The sequence below is a fragment of the Sander vitreus genome, chromosome 9 (assembly GCF_031162955.1).
Source record: "Sander vitreus isolate 19-12246 chromosome 9, sanVit1, whole genome shotgun sequence".
NCBI classification, from domain to species: Eukaryota; Metazoa; Chordata; class Actinopteri; order Perciformes; family Percidae; genus Sander; species Sander vitreus.
In genome coordinates this window covers 3,633,832-3,653,431 of record NC_135863.1, presented here as the reverse complement: position 1 = coordinate 3,653,431, position 19,600 = coordinate 3,633,832, and the positions used below count along the sequence as shown (strand labels likewise).

The 19,600-nt window shown below is 38.5% G+C and overlaps 1 protein-coding gene across 1 annotated transcript; it reads left to right on the top strand.

Annotated features, from left to right (window-relative positions):
* Nucleotides 1–3,355: 3,355 nt before the first annotated feature.
* Nucleotides 3,356–14,326, top strand: LOC144522864 (regulator of G-protein signaling 8-like). Its single transcript, XM_078258111.1, has 4 exons — nucleotides 3,356–3,463; nucleotides 4,481–4,542; nucleotides 11,779–11,945; nucleotides 13,929–14,326. The coding sequence occupies exons 1-4, from the start codon at nucleotides 3,363–3,365 to the stop codon at nucleotides 14,121–14,123; spliced, it is 525 nt and encodes a 174-aa protein (XP_078114237.1). The 5' UTR covers nucleotides 3,356–3,362; the 3' UTR covers nucleotides 14,124–14,326.
* Nucleotides 14,327–19,600: the final 5,274 nt, after the last annotated feature.

Genomic DNA, 19,600 nt, shown 5'->3' with positions numbered 1-19,600 from the left:
GTGCCTATAGCAATGTGTCCTGTGTTAGTATTAGTTTAAGTGTTAGAGGGGGCATTACTGGCGTCATTGTGTGAGAAAGTCATCCTAACAATACTCGTTTATAACCCTCCACAAGTCTATAGACAAATCAGACGTAGAGCTCAACCCTCACTGGTGAACTATAAATTCATGGGCTAAACATAGTCTGCTATACAACTGAAATATCTCTGCTCATTATTTTCTCAATCTTCTCTAAAAAATAACTATACATTACCAAATGAAGTGCACCGTGAGATTATGACTCACATAGATGATACACAAACTACCCTCCAGTCCAGTGCATCTGTTTTATAACATCTGATACGTAACACGGGGGTTTCTGGGGCAGACAGCTTTATATCTACAGTGCTTCTGAAATAAGCCGTAAAAACGTCAGTGTTTTACTAGTTGGTTAGAAAAGCAACCTGAAAGAGCATGTTAACTGTTAACTCTCTACTAAAACCCAGAGAAACACTCCTCACTGAGTGTGGCAGGTTTCATTCATGTTTATTTTTAAACCGATGTTCTCTATGCAAAAACTCATGTATGTACTTTAATAAAAGCAGACTGCCATCCAATTTTCACTGAAAGGCAATATCAGAAACCTGATATATTAGTCCAACCAAAACACAAATGCACATGCTTTTTCTCACACGCACACACGCATGCACACACACACACACACACACACACAAAACAAAATAAAAAAAACAAACTGTCAGAGGTTGATGGAGGACACAAAGTGAAATTTCAGAGAGCCTTGGACTTAATTCCAGCAAATGGCTTCCGGGTGGCTAATGAACAGTACATTTCATGCAATGTTCCCAATTCAAGGTCCAAGTATCAAAACAATCCACTGCTCCAGCTCTACTACTGCACTGATACCATCCAAGAGACACTAAAGAGGAATACTTAAAGTGTGAATGGACAAATGGAAGGATGGATGCGTGAAAAGAACAAATACATGTTGTTATAGTTGACCTTGTCGTCGCCCATTAGATAACTCTGGAGACTTATACACAACAGACCTGTCACAAAGATTAAAAAAAAATGGGTTTCTTAAATGAAGAATGTTTGTGTCTTCAGGACAGGAGAATTAGTAAAGTTAATTATCATGTTAGTGCCTGTCACTGATGCTGTATGTGCTTTTGTTATGTCTGCATATTTGTTCTTTGTATCTCATGTTCTTTTGTTTATCTGGTTATGTTTGTTGTATGTATTTGTCATTTTGTTTTGTCTAGCTACATTTGTTTTTCTTCCTCTCTGGTCTCTTAAAAGAGATCTTGATCTCGATGTCTGATTAAATAAAGGTTATAAATATATATGTAAAAGCCAAGCATCATGCTAATGTAGCATAATTTCTCCTTCTGAATCTGAGGTCCGACAATCAGTCGGAGCCTCCTCTCCAGCACCTGGTTTATTGTAAAAAGGATAAAGGAAATCAGAAGCAATTCATTCATTCATTTAATCATTGTATAGTCACCAATTTCCTGACATGGCCCTTTACATTTAAGAGAGAAGCTTGGAGGATTTTACCTGAATTTATTAAGACTTAAAGTCTTTCCATCCAAAGGTTTGCATTAATGTTTCCTGTGAAATAGACCTACTTTTATACAAAGGTTTGGCCTTCGATGGAGCATCTTTAAGACCGTGCCCCATCTGGAGTGACCCATGTGTCCCAGAGGGATAACAGTGCCAATTAGTACATGACAGTGGCAGTCTACAAATAAGATGGGACATATCGTGATGAGAGATGGGGATATGGTGCATTCAAATCTCCGTTTAACAATCATCATCATTGTTAAGGAACATCTTAAAGACTATCACTAAATATGCAATTGTCTATTATCCATAGCCAACAATGACGCATTCTTATGAACAGGTTCGTATTATATCGTACGAAAACTAATGCACACCCATGCGTATGACCAGTCACATGACAGTAAACTTTAGCGGCCTTTACAGTAAAAGTTTGCCGACAAAAGGTTACTGGGAGCCGGCGTCAAAGCACTGTTAGCTGCTGGTTGTTTCAGTGGCCATTGCCAGGTGAGTTTAGCCAACAAATGCTGACTTTGAGCTGGGTACATTGCACTGTGAGCTGCCCGTTGTTTCAGCGGACGTTACAGTTCAATTTAGCTGACAAGAAGTAAGCGTCATGCGGCGGCGACAGTTAAGTTCAGAAAAAAGATTATGGTTTGGATTAAAACACTCTCACACTCAGGGTTAAAAACCATGTGTTTTCTTTCAAGAGTGCTCTTATACAGCAGCGGTTAATGTGGTGCATACCGCAAAAAATACATGCAATACATACGAATAACAGTGCTTTACTTTTCATAGCTGCAGTATATGTACGAATGGTTCATGAGAACAGCCTGAACAAATAAACAAACCCAACTAGAACATTTTTGTATTATTTATTCTATCCTAGCACAATGATAACTGTGATCAGAGTATCTATGACATCTATAGAAATAAAACACAGAGCTACAAAGCATACTTTGAGTTAATGCAAGCGGGATCATGTTTGAGAGATTATTAGAGACAGTGTTGCCTCTATATCTCAATCTCCGTACAACTCAGTGGCAGCCATGAATTGTGCGTAAGACGTTTTCTTAAACTCTGCAAACTACACTCAAACAAGAAACCTTATCATAATGTGAATTTGGATACAGTATCACGAATGTTTGAAGCTCCCTCCTGAATAAGGCAGAGCCATACTGAGTCAGCTTTTTGAATATGGAGTTGCACCTGTTGTCTACATCAAGTCCAATCAGTTGGCCTTGTCTCTCTGCATCTTCTTTCTTAAATAATCAGTTTATTCATCATGTCTCGCAACAACATTTAACAACTTATACATAGTCTAAATAGCGAGGGCAGCCCAACTACATGAAGATAAAACATATGACTAGCCACCTTAGCAACAGTTAAAATATGGTGGCAGTGTTTTTGATAGTGCTGAGCTTACAGTTAGAATTAAAATGCATTTCTAAGTTGTACGTGATTTGTCGAATAACAGCACTAGGCATTATTAGCCCCTTCAATTATCCAGGCAAATTGACTAAACATATTTGCATACCAGCTGTGTTTGGGTTGCACTTTTCATAGCTATATTTTTGGAGCTGGTTCTTGTTTTTTAACACTTACTGATCACAAGCTTGCTTATCAGCGGAATGAAATAAAAGACAATTGTTTGTAGGGACAAACATGCACCCACGTGTTAATCTGCATAAATTGCATGGAATGTGCTTTATGTTTTCTTTCACAAAGGGTTTAAACTGAATGCAGATATATACAGTAAGAAGAAAACATTAAGTATTGTATGTTTTTCCAGCAGGATCAGTACCATGAAGACCAGACTAGGCTGCCTGTCCAACAAATCGGACTCCTACAGCGACTTCGCCGAGTTCCTGCCTCCTGTCCACGAAACTACTGCCAGGTGTCCTAAGTGAGTCTGCCAAAAACTTTTGTGGGATGACAACATTTTTAACAAATTTAAACTGAAGCTTCTGTTGTGTTAAAAACTCTCTAGACACCACACTTGGCTTTCAATTTTCAACATGTTATGAAATGACTTTCAAAATGTTCAAACTCTTGAAGGAGCTGTCTTCTTTAGACTTCTTTCATATTTTAGTATTTTAATGGGATTTTCAATACAATGTATTGCACTCCTGTCAGCCAACATGCTAACAACATAGATTAGCAATTCCAGAGTTGGTTTTTGCTCCTGCCTTGAGAATTAACCGTTGCAAATATATGCCAATTGAGAAACATTCTCTCAGTATGATATACAGTAATTGGTTTAAACTTAAGCTGCAATGCCATAATCAAAATGATATATTAAGCACAACCATGCGTGCAAATGAGGCCAGTCATTAGGTTTATTAATGCCTTAATTTGCAAAACTGTCATTCTATGCATAATATACGGATGGTAAATCAACAATTCCAAGAAAATGTGTTTTTCAAAACAAAGTAACTCAGCAAGGTGCTCAAACACAAAATCATATTATAACTTTACAGAGAAACTTGTCATTTTTAAGGTTTTAATTTTGTTATTGAGCTTTTATGTTCACAATGATGTGTTTCATAAATAGCCTAGATACGATCTGAAAGGTAGAGTGGTACAATAATGTTAATGTATCCCTTTAATCTCCAAGAGAGTGTGTTATCCCATCATATTTTCATCACTTCATAAAAGAGCATTACAATGTGCAAAAAAGGTCAGCTATTGTTCTTCTATGCCTTAGCTGACCTTGTATCAACATTCTGTAAATGGAGTAAGATATTACAATTACTTTTACGGCCTGGAGCCGAAGAACTGCTGTGAGCAGAGGATATATCATACATCAAACTCAGCTGCCCTTCAATAATACATACAGTACCATCTTGTGTTAAAAATGCATGAACTCTGCTGGTGATTAGTATCTTACTAAGGCAGTTTCCTTTGTCTTTCTCTGCATCAGAGTATCAACGGATGAGGTTGTTCAATGGTCAGAATCGTTTCATCATCTCCTTTCTCACAAATGTAAGTGGCCATTTTCTATTTTTCAACAGTCCCCACTGCACAAGTCACATACCGTCCAGCATTAAGAAAATAAAAGCCACTTAAATGTAGCTGTAAAATAGTCCTATCCTGTTTATTTGATTCACTAGTTTCTATTTTTTTTTCGCTCAGCACAAGTTTCCCCCCCACCCCCCCCACCCCCACCCTCCAAGCCCATTTTATGTAAGTCATCCATTTCTGTGTTGTGAGGGCTCCTTACCACATAATGAGTCACATACTCGTCTGTGACCTTCCCCATGGACCAAACACATACTGGCACAGACTCCCTCACACAAATCCATCTGCACAAACAGGCCATGTGTTTATTTTCTAATTGCTAACAAGCTATGTGACGTAGATTCAGCGACATCGCATTCACTGACCTGACAAATTAAAGGAAACAACAAGTGGATTCAGAGCACGTACACTTTATTCAAATCACCAAAAACACTCCAAGGTTATTATAGTTTTGCATTTTTCATTAGTCTTTATATTTACTTTGTTTTGACTTTTTGTTTTTCAAATTCAGTTTAATTAGTTTTTAAAGCGGATTTGCTTTTAGTTTAGTTATTATTTTTTTTAAATGCTTAGTTTTAGTTTAGTTTTTATTAGTTTTAGTGTTAGTTTTAGTCTTCTAGCTAGGTTAGTCTCCTTGTGCGCGCTTCTCAAATGTACTTTCAAATTCGTGGGATTTTTCCCTGTAATAAATTGTCCACATATTTTACCACCTTCCATTGCAAGGCACTTGCTTTTATCTGACACACATAAGTCAATCAAATAGGACGCTTTCTTTACTTTCGGTACCGCCATGGACTATGCTGTGTTCAATTTGCCATGGAATATCGGAAACTGTATATATGTCTATGGTCTATGGCCGGAAATGTCAACTCTGAAAGATATATTTGCTCTATGAAGGACATTTACTCTATAATTTTATTTTAGTTAGTTTTGGAAACAGACAGTACAGTTAGTTAGTTATGGTTGTTTATTTTATGCCTCGTTTTTATTTTTATTTCAGTTAATTGCAATGTTTTTTCCCACCTAGTTTTTGTTATTTTGTTTGTTTTCGTTGACGATTATAACCTTGGTACACACTCAAGCTCCTCTTTGAGTGATATGAAAAGAACTCTTTGCCTTTCAAGATGGCTGTTTTACTGAACCCCGGAAGGCAAGGAAATGTAAACTGTAGAAGAAAATATTTAGCAAGGAGACTAATGGTATACTCACACTTGGCCCAGTTAAACCATGCCCGAGCACGTTTGACCTGAAAGTCAGTTTTGTTTGACTAGTAAGATTGCTCCGTACCGTGCCCGGGCATGGTGCGCTAACCCTTGCCTGAGCATGGTACGCTAACCCGTGCCTGCTTGAAAGAGGTGGGCCGGGGCACAGTTTGGTTGGACTTGGGCATGGTACGCATCAGTGTGATCACTAAACTTGCCCGGTACCGTGCCCGTACCGTGCCCGGGCATGGTGCTCTAACCCTTGCCCGAGCACGGTACGCTAACCCGTGCCTGCTTGAAAGAGGTGGGCCGGGGCACAGTTTGGTTGGACTTGGGCATGTCAGTGTGATCGCTAAACTTGCCCGGTCTGACTCTTACCTTACAGATGAAGGGGCATTGTAATTGGAGAGTCCCGCAATGTAATGGCATAGGCATGCTCTGGCCCTGAATGTCTTATTGCAGTGTGAGTGCAGGCCAGCAGGGGAGTGGAGAGGGGCAACTGGGCCAAGTGTGAGCTCGCCTTAAAGGAACATGTCCACTTATTGGGACTTTAGCTTATTCACTTTTATGATATCAAGATATTTAAATTGATTCATTTTTAATAAAGATGTCTGCAGTTGGAATCTGCCCCCTAGTTTTACAAAAGAACATACCATTTGTCTTGCTGATATTCAAATAAGACAAGATTGTTCAAGCTACTCAACCACACCTTGCATGGCATGAGTTAATTTCTCAGCTGCTAGCAGAGCATTTTTTTGCATGTGTGTACAGAACCGTGTCATCAGCATATAATTGTATATCTCCTCAGTGACAGTGTTGTGGAAGATCATTAATATAGAGACTAAAAAGTAAAGGACCTAACACAGATCCTTGAGGCACGCCTATTGTGTTTTTCATATAACTGGAGTGAGCATCTTTAATTCTAACACACTGCATCCTATTTGACAAGTATGATGAGAGCCATGCTAGTGTTTGTGTTGAAAAATTAAAATAAGAAAGCTTGGAGATAAGGACATCATGATTCACTGTATCAAAGGCTTTACGCAAGTCCAAGAAAACAGCGGCAACAACTCCTCCCTTATCAAGTTGTGTTCTTAATTTTTCTGTGAAGTGCAAAACGGCTGTTTCTGTGCAATAATTCTTCCTGAAGCCAAATTGCATGTAATTTAAGCCAGAGTTGCAGTTATTTAGATGCATTGTCAGCTGCTCTATGACAACTTTCTCTGTAACCTTTGACAGTACTGGTAATATGCTTATCGGTCTATAATTACTTGCTTCATAGCGGTCTCCAGATTTGAAGATGGGTGAGATAACTGCATGCTTCCAGTTATCAGGAAAGCAACTGTGTGTAATTGAAAGGTTAATTAAATGTGTGATTGGGGGAGTTAAAGTGTCTAAATGTTTCATAATGAACATACTGTCCATGTGAAAAGCATCTACTTTTAGAATTCTTTAAAGAATAGAATATCTTTTTCAACTTGTCCTTTATTAGTTGTAACCAGATTGAAACCCAGGCCTTTATCAGTGTGTATAGTAAGTTCTCTTTTCGTAAAGTGATTTCCTAACTTATGAACTGACTAATTAAAAACATAATTAAAAATAGAGGCAATTGCAACATTTTCTTCGGTTTTCTTACCCTGAAATCTGAGCTGTATATCTCCTGTGTGAAGTTGTTCTCGCCCTATGAGGTTATTGATATTTTTCCAGATTTATTTACTATTGCCTTTAGCCTCATTTATTTCTTGAAGATAAAAACGTGATTTGGCTAATCTCAATTCCTTTATAAATTAAAATATATGTGTCTCTTCTTTCTTTAAAGCACTTCATCATTTGCCACAAGTTGTCACTAAACCAAGGTAGATTAACTCTTGTTCTGTGTTTTCTCTTGGCCTTCTCTCTAACAGATCAATCAATTTTTGTTGTAAGTAGGTCACAGCCATGTTCCACATCTTCTGTGGACAATATATCATCCCAGACCAAGTCATTGATCTCACTGTCAAATGCAGGTTGTTTACTTTTAGGTATATGATACATGATGTCTGTGTGGTGTGGTGTTGTGTTCTTAAATCTGTTTTTAGTTAATTTCCTTGCTACTAATGTTAGATTATGATCAGATAGCCCAGTGATCAGATTGTAGCTTTCTGTTATCCTCTCTGGTTTACTGGAGAAGACAAGTACTTGAATTCTTTGCAATCCTTGTTGGGCCTTTAATCAGCTGTTGTAAGTTATATTTGTCTGTAATTGTTTTAAATGTTTTCCTCCTCCCCTTGTCTTCCCAGTTTAAATTAAAGTCACCCATGAGAATATGCTCTTTGTTATGGTTACACTCTTTTAACATATCAATGAGTTGATCATAGAAAGTGTAATTTGCTGATGGAGGTCTGTAGAATCCTATTAGAATAAAAGACATTTATTGGGATAATACATATTTTAAAGCAACGTATTCCAGTGTGCCCGCTGCTTTGAAAAGAAAACGCTCACATTTAATGTCGTCTTTGACGTATATCAATACCCCTCCTCAACTCTCCCCAACTCTGTCTCGTCTGAAGCACTGATACCCCGGTACAGAGAAAACATTAATTGGGGTTGACTGTTGTAGCCACGTCTCCGATAAACATAGATAGTCCAGGTTGGAGTTTAATAGTAAATGAGTCAACTGTTCAGTCTTTCAAACAACATCAACAGCTTTATTTTCCTACTTTATGTAGGTTTTAAGTCCGTAAGGTTATGTCCACATCGGTGATTGAAACCACGCTGTTAAAGGGGGAACCAGGTATAGATACAGATATTCCACTTACCTCCAAGGAAAATGTTACCTCGGATTCAGAAAGGAGCTCAGCACCGATATTTTGAGATGCCTCCGGAGTAACTGGTCCTTCATTTAGATGTACATCCCCTGACAGCAGCAGCATCAATAGTCGAATGCCATGAGTCCCTTGAGACGGAGTGGTGAGTCTCTGCCGTTTGGTGGTTTGTTTACCTCGGCCTACCATGGCCTGCCTGTGACACAACGTAACTGTATAGAAGCCCAGCAGATTATAGTGAAGGCTTACGGCGTCAGTGTTCACTGGGTAGTTGGAAGGAGCCCAGGTTACACTGGCCCAGTTCATCCGATGTTTCCACTGATTTCCGAAGTTTAGATGGCCGGTATGTGTCGCTCCAGACAGGTAGATTTGCATGGGTAGTGCGATAGTGATCAGCAGTAACGAGTGCGCTGTGGATATTTTGCAAGATCTTGCGTTTGAAACGTTTAACAGTACTGAATAAAGTTGATGTGGCTGCTAACAAGTGTGTTTTACCATGTGATAAGCTGCCTTCTTGATGTAAAAAGAAGTGCAGGTCGGCAGCCCCTGCCACGCAGCGTCTCCGCAACGCCGCCATCTAATCTCTAGTATAGTATGTAGTATAGTAGCCTATATTCTGACGGCCCAAACTGTGTATTTTCTGTGGAATTGTTTTAATGACGCCTGAGGTATTATTATATATATATATATATATATATATATATATATATATATATATATAAGTGTCAGTTCTTCTCCTAACTTAAGCAGAAAAGACAAAAAAAAGTCTCTAGTTTTGTTTTCAATCGCAGTTATGTTTCAAAGTGTTGCTTGCAAAAATAGGATGCGTGATTGTGGTGACCATATCAACACTGTTCTAACAAAGGGATCAGAAACAGCCAGCCTAGACTGAAAGAAAGCTGTAAACACCCTACAATTACATGAACATTATCTGTTTTGTACAGATCGAGGTTGTGACATAACACCTTTGGTTGACATAACTAATGGAGCGCTTATGTCACCCATGGAAAACATAAAGTTTGTTATAAAGCCAAGAATAGACCCCTCCCCAGGCAGAGGAAGCGTGATCGAGCTGTGTATCCTGTTTCAATTGACCAAGCATTAGCAAGGTCAACTATAACATGTACATGAACACACAAACACACACACACACACACACACACACACACACACACACACACACACACACACACACACACACACACACGTTCATTACATAAGTAATATCAAAGCAATAGGGACACATTACTGACTGTTCCTTTATAGGATATTGCATTCACCTTAATTTCATTTCAAAGGCGGGATAATTCTCTAGTGTGTAAAACTGATTATATGTTTGCTGGGGGCCTGACCTGTGCCATATCTGTGTCAGCTGTTACATGTCTTGTTAGCACAAGAACATTGTGTGAGGCTGACAAGCAGCAGTGCTTTGCTTTTCAAAATTATTTTATCAGGGTTACAGTTTGTACTTTAGTGAGGTTGTTAGCCAGAGGGACAACTAATGAAAATGTCAACAGAACGTAGCATAGCAGGAGTGTTCAAAGCTTAACAACAATATATTTTTTGAATAATATCTTGGATGGTCCCAGTGTGCCGCATGGGTCTCCACTGATTGTTTCAGCCCCAGCTGCCGTGCATTGTCCAGATTGCTCCCAGCTGCTCTTAATTGCTCTGGTGTATTTAAGCTTGAGTCAGTCTGGGTAGCCTGCTGTCAGTTCATTAAGTTCCCCTGTTGCACTAACTTAGAGTTTCTAAGCTAACAGAACTGTGTCCATGCTCAGAGACTTTTTAACTAACTTTTTTTTAATATTGTCATTTTATTGGTTCACCCATATACACATACTACAGATTAATACACACATAATCAATACAAGATGTGATGGAGCGAGGCAAAAAACACCAGAAGTGCTTAATCCAATTAAAATAGAAATAAGCTAAAATACTGAAATGAGAGAGAGGGAAAAAAAAGCCATAACCAAAATTACACACAATATCAAATCAATAGGGAATAAATAACAAAAGGTCAAATAATATTAGCAATTACATGGGTGGCTTACAAAGACATTCAATAGGGATAATGATGTACAGACAAGCAGCTTTCTGTTGTACATATTGTACAGGTGTTAGCTTTGAAAAAAAAGATTTTTTTATTTTTGGCAGAAATGTTTTATTTTGGGTGCCAATGCAGATCCATAAGATACTTTGGAACCTTTGACCTGTAATCTGCCTCCTCTCTAAATTCTAATGCAATACTAGATGCAATGAATTTCACAACTAATGTAGAGACGTTTGCACTTAAGTTTCAAGTTGAAGTTTCCAGTTTATTATCAATGCACAACAATTACAAAAGCAGTCTCACTCTAAATCTTGGGTTTCAGACTCCCTCTAAATTCCCCTCTTGTTAAATTTGTATAAAAATGACAAGTGCAACCAAACTAAATGAGTATCTAAGACATAAGACATAAAATAGTGCAAGTTCAAATATCAACAACAACAACATAAATGTGAAATAAGTCATATGAATTTGTGGAAGACAAGAAATTCACCTCAGCAGAGGTCTGTGCTCTCAGAGCATTTCACAAAGTGTGTGTTTTAAGCAAAAAATCCTTTCATATGCTTTCCAAAAAAGCATATGTTGCCTTCAAAGTCTTCTTTCCTTTTGTGTTATTTGGGGACTTGTTCAAACAAAAGCCGTGTGTGTGTGTGTGCGTGTTTCTTTGTGAGAAATATTGTTGAATATGCACAGATGGACCATCCCCTCTGCTCATGCCCAGCTTTATTAGGTAAACAGCAGTAATGAAAAGCATGGAAATAGCATGTCAATGTGACACAGGCCCACAGAAAAACATGCCCTTCTGTGTTATCATGGGGGGCAGCACATTAATTGATCACTTATCTTGACCGATGAAGACAGCAAAAAAATCTCTTTGAGGGAGTATTTGGTTCTGATTTGTTTGTGTTCTAATCACAAGAGCGGTTTGCCTCTTCTGGGAACAAGAGTGTGTAAGCGCTGGGAAAATATCCACACATGGTGAAGGGGATTATCACATGATCAAGATACTCTATGTTGAAATAGAAAAACACCCAGCATCCTGCTGTACGGGAACAAGTGCTGCAATATCCATCATGTCTGTGAAGTGTTTTTGTTGGTTTTACCTCCTCCACTTACCATCTGATTCATTTGTTCTTTCCAGATGGCCTGGCTGCCTTTCGGACATACCTCAAGACGGAGTTCAGTGACGAGAATATTGAGTTTTGGATGGCCTGCGAGGAGTACAAAAAAATTAAAAGCTCAACCAAGCTTGTGTCAAAAGCAAACAAAATCTTTCAGGAGTTCATTGATATTCAGGCGCCCAGAGAGGTGTGTGACTGAAGTTTGTGTTCTTCCCTTTACTTACCGTAATGATCAATCAAGACATGTGCAGAAGAAATGGAATTACCTAACAGTTTTAGTGTCATCTTATCCTAATATCCTCTTTCCTGTTCACTGATTAAGTTCCTATTATTTTACCTGATCAACAAACTTTTTGTGTCTTCCGATTTAATTAAGTCTGCCTTTTCTCTAGCTTAGTGTTTAAAATGCAGCACTTCACTTTGATCACTGAGGGAGAGGTTTTGTTTTAAGCACATGTTGGGTCCAACAGAGATTCACAGTTTAACTAATCAAAGCACTTTTGATTAGTTAGTGCAGACAGTATTGAGTCTATCCAAATCTACTCAGACAGACTTGTAGTTGAACGTCTTCTCAGCTTTTGTTTATTCCGTTGTTTCCTGTGAACCTTGTAAAAATAATCCTGGCCAAAAACTCCTTCTGGTTAGAGAGAATTCAACAGCGTCTTTTGGACTTCTGTCTCCACTCCTCAGTAAAGTAACCTAATCTGACCCAGCCACTGGACCTGAGAGAACTTTTCTTCCGTTCTACCGTTTAACCGTTAACCAACAATACAAATTTGGCCGATTTTAATAAAGTTAAAACAATATTATTTAAAAAAATTAAAAGTTTGTTGCATGATCAGAGAAAAATAGGCTATACAATCCATTTCTTAACTGCTAATTAACTTGCTAGTGATAACTTTGCACTATCAAATTTCATTTTAAGTTCTTGTTCGTGGCACTCTGCTGGAGGGACTGCCCATTTCTCCGACACTCCATTGTTCCGACCTCTCAATAACCCGAAAAATTCCCTTTGGTCCTACAGCCCACTAGTCCGATGTCCCGCTTGTGGCGAAATTACGAATACCACTATGGCCACGCCAAGTTCCGCCCTGCGAAGTAGCTCGATTGGTTGGAGTTAGGCATTTGACCTTGAGTGGTTAAGGTTAGGATAGCCGATTGGTCAGGGGATAGGACCTGTACAAATGGGGTTACATTACCTTGCGTAAGCATGGACGCCTGGCCAATAAATGCTATTAAAGGGCGGGTCTTGGCGTGGCCATAGTGGGATCGGACTAGTGGGCTGTAGGACCAAAGGGAATTTTTCGGGTTATTGAATTGGAACAATGGAGCGTCGGAGAAATGACATGGCACCCTCTACTGGACGGCACTTACATTGTAGAACTACATGACACATGCCACTGTACCGATGGCGGGTGTAATTGGCCGTCCTACACAAAGTATGCCAGTCAGACACACAGCTGACACCTGGCAGATGGATGCTCAAGCAATTCCAGGAAAGTGGCTGCATGTGTCCACGACAATGCACAGAACACCGTGGCTGCGCGATTGGTACAAGTCTAGAGCTGTCCGCGGAATGTATGCCCGAGCCTCCCAAAGGGGTGAACTGGGACTCTGTTGCCTGCTTGTCGGTAACTGTAAACACTGTCCATTTTAGAGAACAAGTTCCGGATCAAGGTTTAAGACTACGTTTATTTACTGAGAAAGATACACTTAATGTATTCTCTAGAAGAGTGACAAGTTTACCTAAATGTACTTGTGACATACAGTACGCTCATTAGGGTTAAGTGCTTATAAAAATCCAATGTCACCTTTTTATGAAAACCAATTCCTTAGTTTCTTGGCTAATGTGATGAACCCACCACCAGCTTGTTCGTTAGCCTCGTTTCCTGTTTTAGTTTCCTGACTCAGCAACGTGTCCCCTGAACTAAACCCCAAAATAGGTTATTTGTCATTGCCTTCCCAAATGAACCAAATAAGTGTTTTCCGATCTGCCACTGTTATGGTTAAGGATTGGTAAAGATTTGCCAGCAAAAAGTACTTGGTTAAGATTATGAAACGATCATGGTCAAGTGGAGCATGCAGAACAAATGCTATGATGATATTATTTAATATATATGAGTGACCTTCCCCTTTAAACAATGTGTATTTGCTCTCCTTATCCTGGCAGGTAAACATTGACTACCGCACCAGGGAAAAGACCAAGCAGAGTCTGGAGGATCCGTCCCCAACAAGCCTCAACGAAGTCCAAGCTAAAGTCTACGGCCTCATGGAGAAAGACTCGTACCCACGATTCCTCAGGTCCAAGATGTACCAGGATATAGTCAAAAGGGCGCAAGCACAAGGCCAGCGAAGGTCTGTTTGATTGCATTTGATGAAGACCACAGCCGACACAAAACTGGACCTACACTGTAAATCACTCAGTAACCCTTTGACATCATCTCTGAATACTGTGAATCTGCAAGGATGGTGCGACATGCTTGACTGTTTTCTTTTGTCTACACCAGCTCCATGCATGCAATCCCTGTAGAAAAGACGTGTCTTGGTGGACTGCACTGTACAGTATAAAGGAGGAGATTTGATGAGGATAAGCTAATTGTTTTAACTCAGTACTGGACGATATATTTGAAAATATTATCACAATACATAATTACCATATTGTGCGATAACGATGTTTATCACTATATACACAACTTCAGAAGAAATCAGACATATATATATATATATATATATATATATATATAGTCATTAAAATGTATACTGGTAAAACAAAACGTTTAAAATGAAACCAGCTAGAACTACTACTGTAAATAAAACAAGCGACCAAAAGACTACAATCTTAAGCTTGTAAATAATTTTCTGTAATTCGAATTATTTATTTTGAGTTACAGCTGCTAAATATGAGCTTGAGAATGAAGGCCGTGAGATGCAGCTGAAACATCAAACTATTTTCACACTCAAGAATAAACTTTCAACTTAGCTTTTTACGAATGTAATTATTTATGTATATATATAATATAAAAACATAATGGATACAAATTCTAATGTCTTAAAATTTAGAAGGTCCCTACATTTAAAACATTTCAATGCCATAGCTTTATTTCGAAGCACTTTATAGTCCTCAGTTTGTCAAAAGAAACTGAATTCAGAAAAAGGTTCCACTATTGTTAGACGGGTACTCTAACCATGAAGTTAAGGATCACCTTTGACAGATATTAGCTGTTTGTGGTCTTTTGTTGGGGCATGACCAATACATTTAATACCACAGATTCTTCAAATCATCAAGAAAGAAGTCTATTGGGATAAATACCGTTATCGTTTTATCGCCCAGAACTACCTCTGCTTATCTTCAGTTCTTTGTGGAATAGACACCTTCGTACGCAGGTCACTAGACCTGTTGTGGTAGTTGTGTGTGTTTACAACAAATGATGAAGTGAGTGACTTAATATCTGAAACTGTGCCAAAGTAGATTACACTTAGAGATTGATATAGCTACATATTACTGTGTATTGTAAACTTTTCCAGTTATGACATTACATATGGAGTATAATGAAGGGTTGAGTTTTCTTCAATTCACTGTGCTTTTATCTCTGTTGAATCTGTTCTGTATACCTATGTATACAGTGCATGGACCAATCATCCCTTGCCAGCCAGAATTCTATAGTAATTAGATTTGATTTAAGCCATGTCATTGCACTAAAATACCATGTTAAATGTTTCATTGCATGATCAACAGTGGATTTAAAATGACTCATAATTTACATGCAAGTTTGGAAGTGCTGACTAAAAAGTAATTGAAATACCTTACACAAAAAGAAATTGCTGTTTATTACAAAACTAATTTCCTGAAATGTACAGCATTCTCAGCATTCAGTGATTCATTAAACTGAATATTGGCCTCCTGCCAGTAGTGACTTGAATGCCCAACCCCCATGGAATCTGTTCTGAGGTACAACGTGTTGTGTAAATTTCCTAAATAATTTTCAGCATGATGCAATACTCAGAATAACTATTTAGATATCCTTTAACTTGATCAGTATTTTATGAAAATGACTCCAAAAAATAAGTCCCTACATGACAATGTGTTTGAAATGTGCTCCCTCAACATTTGCACTCGTTTTAAATAAGCTGATAAGATTTCAGGGGAGACAAATATTTTTCTTTTTTGCATGTGTACTGTGAAGGCCAAACTGTTGAAATACAACAAATCTGGCTCAACAACATATCACCCTATATGCTATGTCACTGTGTTCCACATGAATGTAACTTCCCCCTTATATTTTGTGATTAAAAATGAATCTGCATCTGTATTTAGTGCCCTGTGTGACTTAATTTTCATAATACCAAAAGGTTATTAGAGCTATAAAATGCATTCATCCACTGATGACAGAGATAGACAGACAGATTGACCCAGATCCAATGTCATTTTATAACCAGACAAGAAGAAAAACTCTAATAAATGAAAACCCAGTCCTCAATCTGGGGTGATTCATCCTTCTATTTAATTTTTGGAGAAGAGAATGACGATTGGAATGTCTGTTTTCTATTTACCATTATATTGGAATAATTAGCAGGCATGAAATGTTATAGAAATTAAAATAACTGGCTTATGAGCAACAAAGTCAGTTAATTGCTAAGGAAATGGAAGAGAATCTTGCTCAACAGACTTTGCATTTCCTCACATCCAAGGTCTAAAGTTGCAGCTGCTCAACAACGATGAGTCACATGAAGTAAAGAATGGAAAACTAAAAACAGAATTCAATCAAACATTCATGGCACTATTTCTACTGTCTAGATCAGAGATCTTCAACAGAAGAGTTACTGCAGCGGGGTCACCAAATTATTGCTGACTTTTTGAAAGTTTTTTTCAAAGACTAAAATATCTTAACATGAATCCAACATATTATTAGCAAATATATATCAGCCAATTTGTAAAAAACATTAATGATAGGCTTACAAGCCTATAGGTAAGGTAGTCACTAAGGCAGCCATCCACAGATACAGTTCATCCTAAGGATTCACTAGTCATGTTTCCATCTAATTGTCAAGTGAATTTTAAGGAAACTTTTAAAATGTCGCAAAAAAGAAAAAAGAAGAAAATGCGCAAAGTGTAGTTTAGTTTATCAAATCAAAGAGTCTAGAACTTAAGTTCTTTGGCTAAATGGAGAGAGGTAGCATTGTACAAGTTGGCCACTTGTGCAGAATACAGGGTTGGGGCAGAGACATTTGGTGTCAGCAGGACAACCGTGGCTGAGGCACAGGCTATAGTGAACCGCAACTCCACCACGCACCTTGTGCCAAGTGTACGGCACACTGGATGGGACCCATATCCCGATCCTTCCCCCCCATCTGATGGATACCGGGACTATAGTCATGTGAGTTACGTCCACTAACTAGTAGTTATGTTCACTACGTCAAAACTTATTCGGCAAAGCGTTTTCCATCTCCCATTTTGCGCATTAACTCTTTTTCAAAAAAGACAAAAACCACCTCAGTTATGATGGAAACATGATTCCTGTGCCACATGTATGTTTAACATTAAATTAAAGATTTATAAAATCATGCCGACAATTACTATTTCAATAGCTTAGTATTCTATGCACTAAAAAGGTTTGTATTTAGGCTTTAGGCCATGCAAACGTTATTGTAGGACTAGTTTAATATGCAACTTAATTTAATACCATAAATGTAGTAGAGGGTCCCTGATCCATCTCTCTCACTTAAGGGGTCCTTGGCATAAAAAAACGCAGAAGACCTGTGGTCTAGAGCACTACTTATGAGGAAACCAGTGCTCTTTTCTAGTATCTGGGGCACTGGTGGGATGGATAAGCCCACTGTGACATTATATTTGTCACTTTACTGTAATTCATATGTATTCCACTTATTTATTACTGTAAGTCCCCAATGACTTCCGCTGTATAAGACCGCAAAATTCTGCATAGGGAGGAAGTCGGGTGGTTTGTGGGTCCCAAAACACTTAGCTTTCGAGCAGGGGAGCATGTTTGAGTCATGGAAGAAGTTAAGGAGAAAACACAAGACTTTTACCCAGGAAATTGATGTTTCCTGGGGGTACTATTCAGGGTACTGGTGTTTTTAACCCAAACCACAAACCTTTTTTCTAATGTGAACTAGCCATTTTGGTGCCTAAAGTAAACTGTCACATTCTCAAACAAAACAAACTGTCACTGGAAAAAAAAGAGCCTCATACAATGCACTTTGTTGCGTTCAACCACAGCACTATTAACATTTTTCACAAACTTAACCTTCTTCCTTCAACTGACTTTAAACAAACATTTTATTCATTTGTTTATTTTAATGGACAGCAACCAAAAGGAAAATGACATCAGTATCCCTCAATCTCTTTATCATTCTATCCTTTGTTTCCCTCCTACTGTTCTACAGTATCTCTCTTCTCTCTGCAAATCTGTGTCCCTCTGGTCTCTTAATCAATAGTAAACACAATACCCAGGGTACAGCGCTGCCATGACTATAGATCACGGGGAGGATGAGCAGGATTGTTGATAACTTGTCCCGTTCGGCTCTGAGACAAACAACAGAAGTGTAGGAAAAACAACAAAACAAAATTAATTGTACATGTTATCACAGTTTTTTAGTGGAATATTTTATCAGATGATGTAAGATGTAAATATAACGCTCAATTAGTCAATATTTTTTCTACACTGAATTAAATGAATCTGTAAAGTGCATGAGGGCTTGCATGCAGTGGCAGAGTATTATCAACCAACTCTGCAGCTCAAAATAGCATTTTTAGCCGTGTTCATTGTTTTGGTTTTACAGCACATTTACTGTAGTCTCAGCTTTCCCTCACCAAACTATATCCAGCTGCAGGAAACAAGCTCAGATAAAACCACTGTAGACTACTTGCCCAGCATCCAAACAGTGGACAGTTAGCAACTAGCCAAGAATGAGTACTTATTTAAAACATACAGCAGCCAAAGACTGCTGTATGGGCGGGGCTAATTTCTAACTCACATGAGGTCCCCTGGTGATACTAGTCCTGTGCAAATAGGTCTTCGGTCAACTCCAAACAATGATTTGTTTTTTTTAATTGCAATTCAGTATAATAACCAGGCTGTTTCAACTATAGACAGTATATAAACTGGACCAACAGATCCCGTTGCTCTGGACGGAGACCAGTGAAGGCCTTTAGAATCACTTTTCTGGTGAGCGCTGAGCATTACTGCGCAGCCTCCAACTGAGAGAGACGACGTAAATGTGACGTGAGCAACCTGTCTGAAAGTTGGAAGTCTTCTGGTAGCTGTGACAAGAGAAATCTCAATCATTCCCAATCTTGCAGAGACGGAGAGCGTAGGTATATGTAAGGAGATAACATGGACACAGGCTAATTATTGCTAACTAAAATGCTAGTTAACATTAGTAATTAAACTTACAGCTAATACAGCTAATGTAAGTCAAAACTGCCTGCGAGCTTCTCCTGTACTATACGGTAATTCCTCTACTATGCGACAGTAAGTCGCGTGGTTATGACACAATCGTTTTCTATAATCCTAATTTTACAAAAACGCCTACTACGGAGCCATAACGTGAGGTACAAGGTAATGGAGCCTTTTATACATTGTCGTGTTTCTTTACAAATAAACCATGGACAAATAAAGTCTTTAAACGCTTCAGATGTGAAGTTATTCGCTGTGAAAGTGACGTCAAAATGAATGGCAGTCAATGGAATGCTAACGGCGGGTGATTGCTTGGCTTGTTAGCATCAAAATGGCGCCATAGGATCTATGGGTTGTTTACAGTCGCTTTCCCCCTTGGTTTCAACATGCTTTATTGTCATCTGTGTATAATATGCACAAAGAGCAG

Coding starts and splice junctions, on each gene's coding strand:
- LOC144522864 (XM_078258111.1), top strand. CDS start 3,363: ATGAAGACCAGACTAGGCTGCCTGTCCAACAAATCGGACTCCTACAGC. Junction 4,543..11,778: donor TCATCTCCTTTCTCACAAAT/GTAAGTGGCCAT, acceptor TGTTCTTTCCAG/ATGGCCTGGCTGCCTTTCGG. Junction 11,946..13,928: donor ATATTCAGGCGCCCAGAGAG/GTGTGTGACTGA, acceptor TTATCCTGGCAG/GTAAACATTGACTACCGCAC.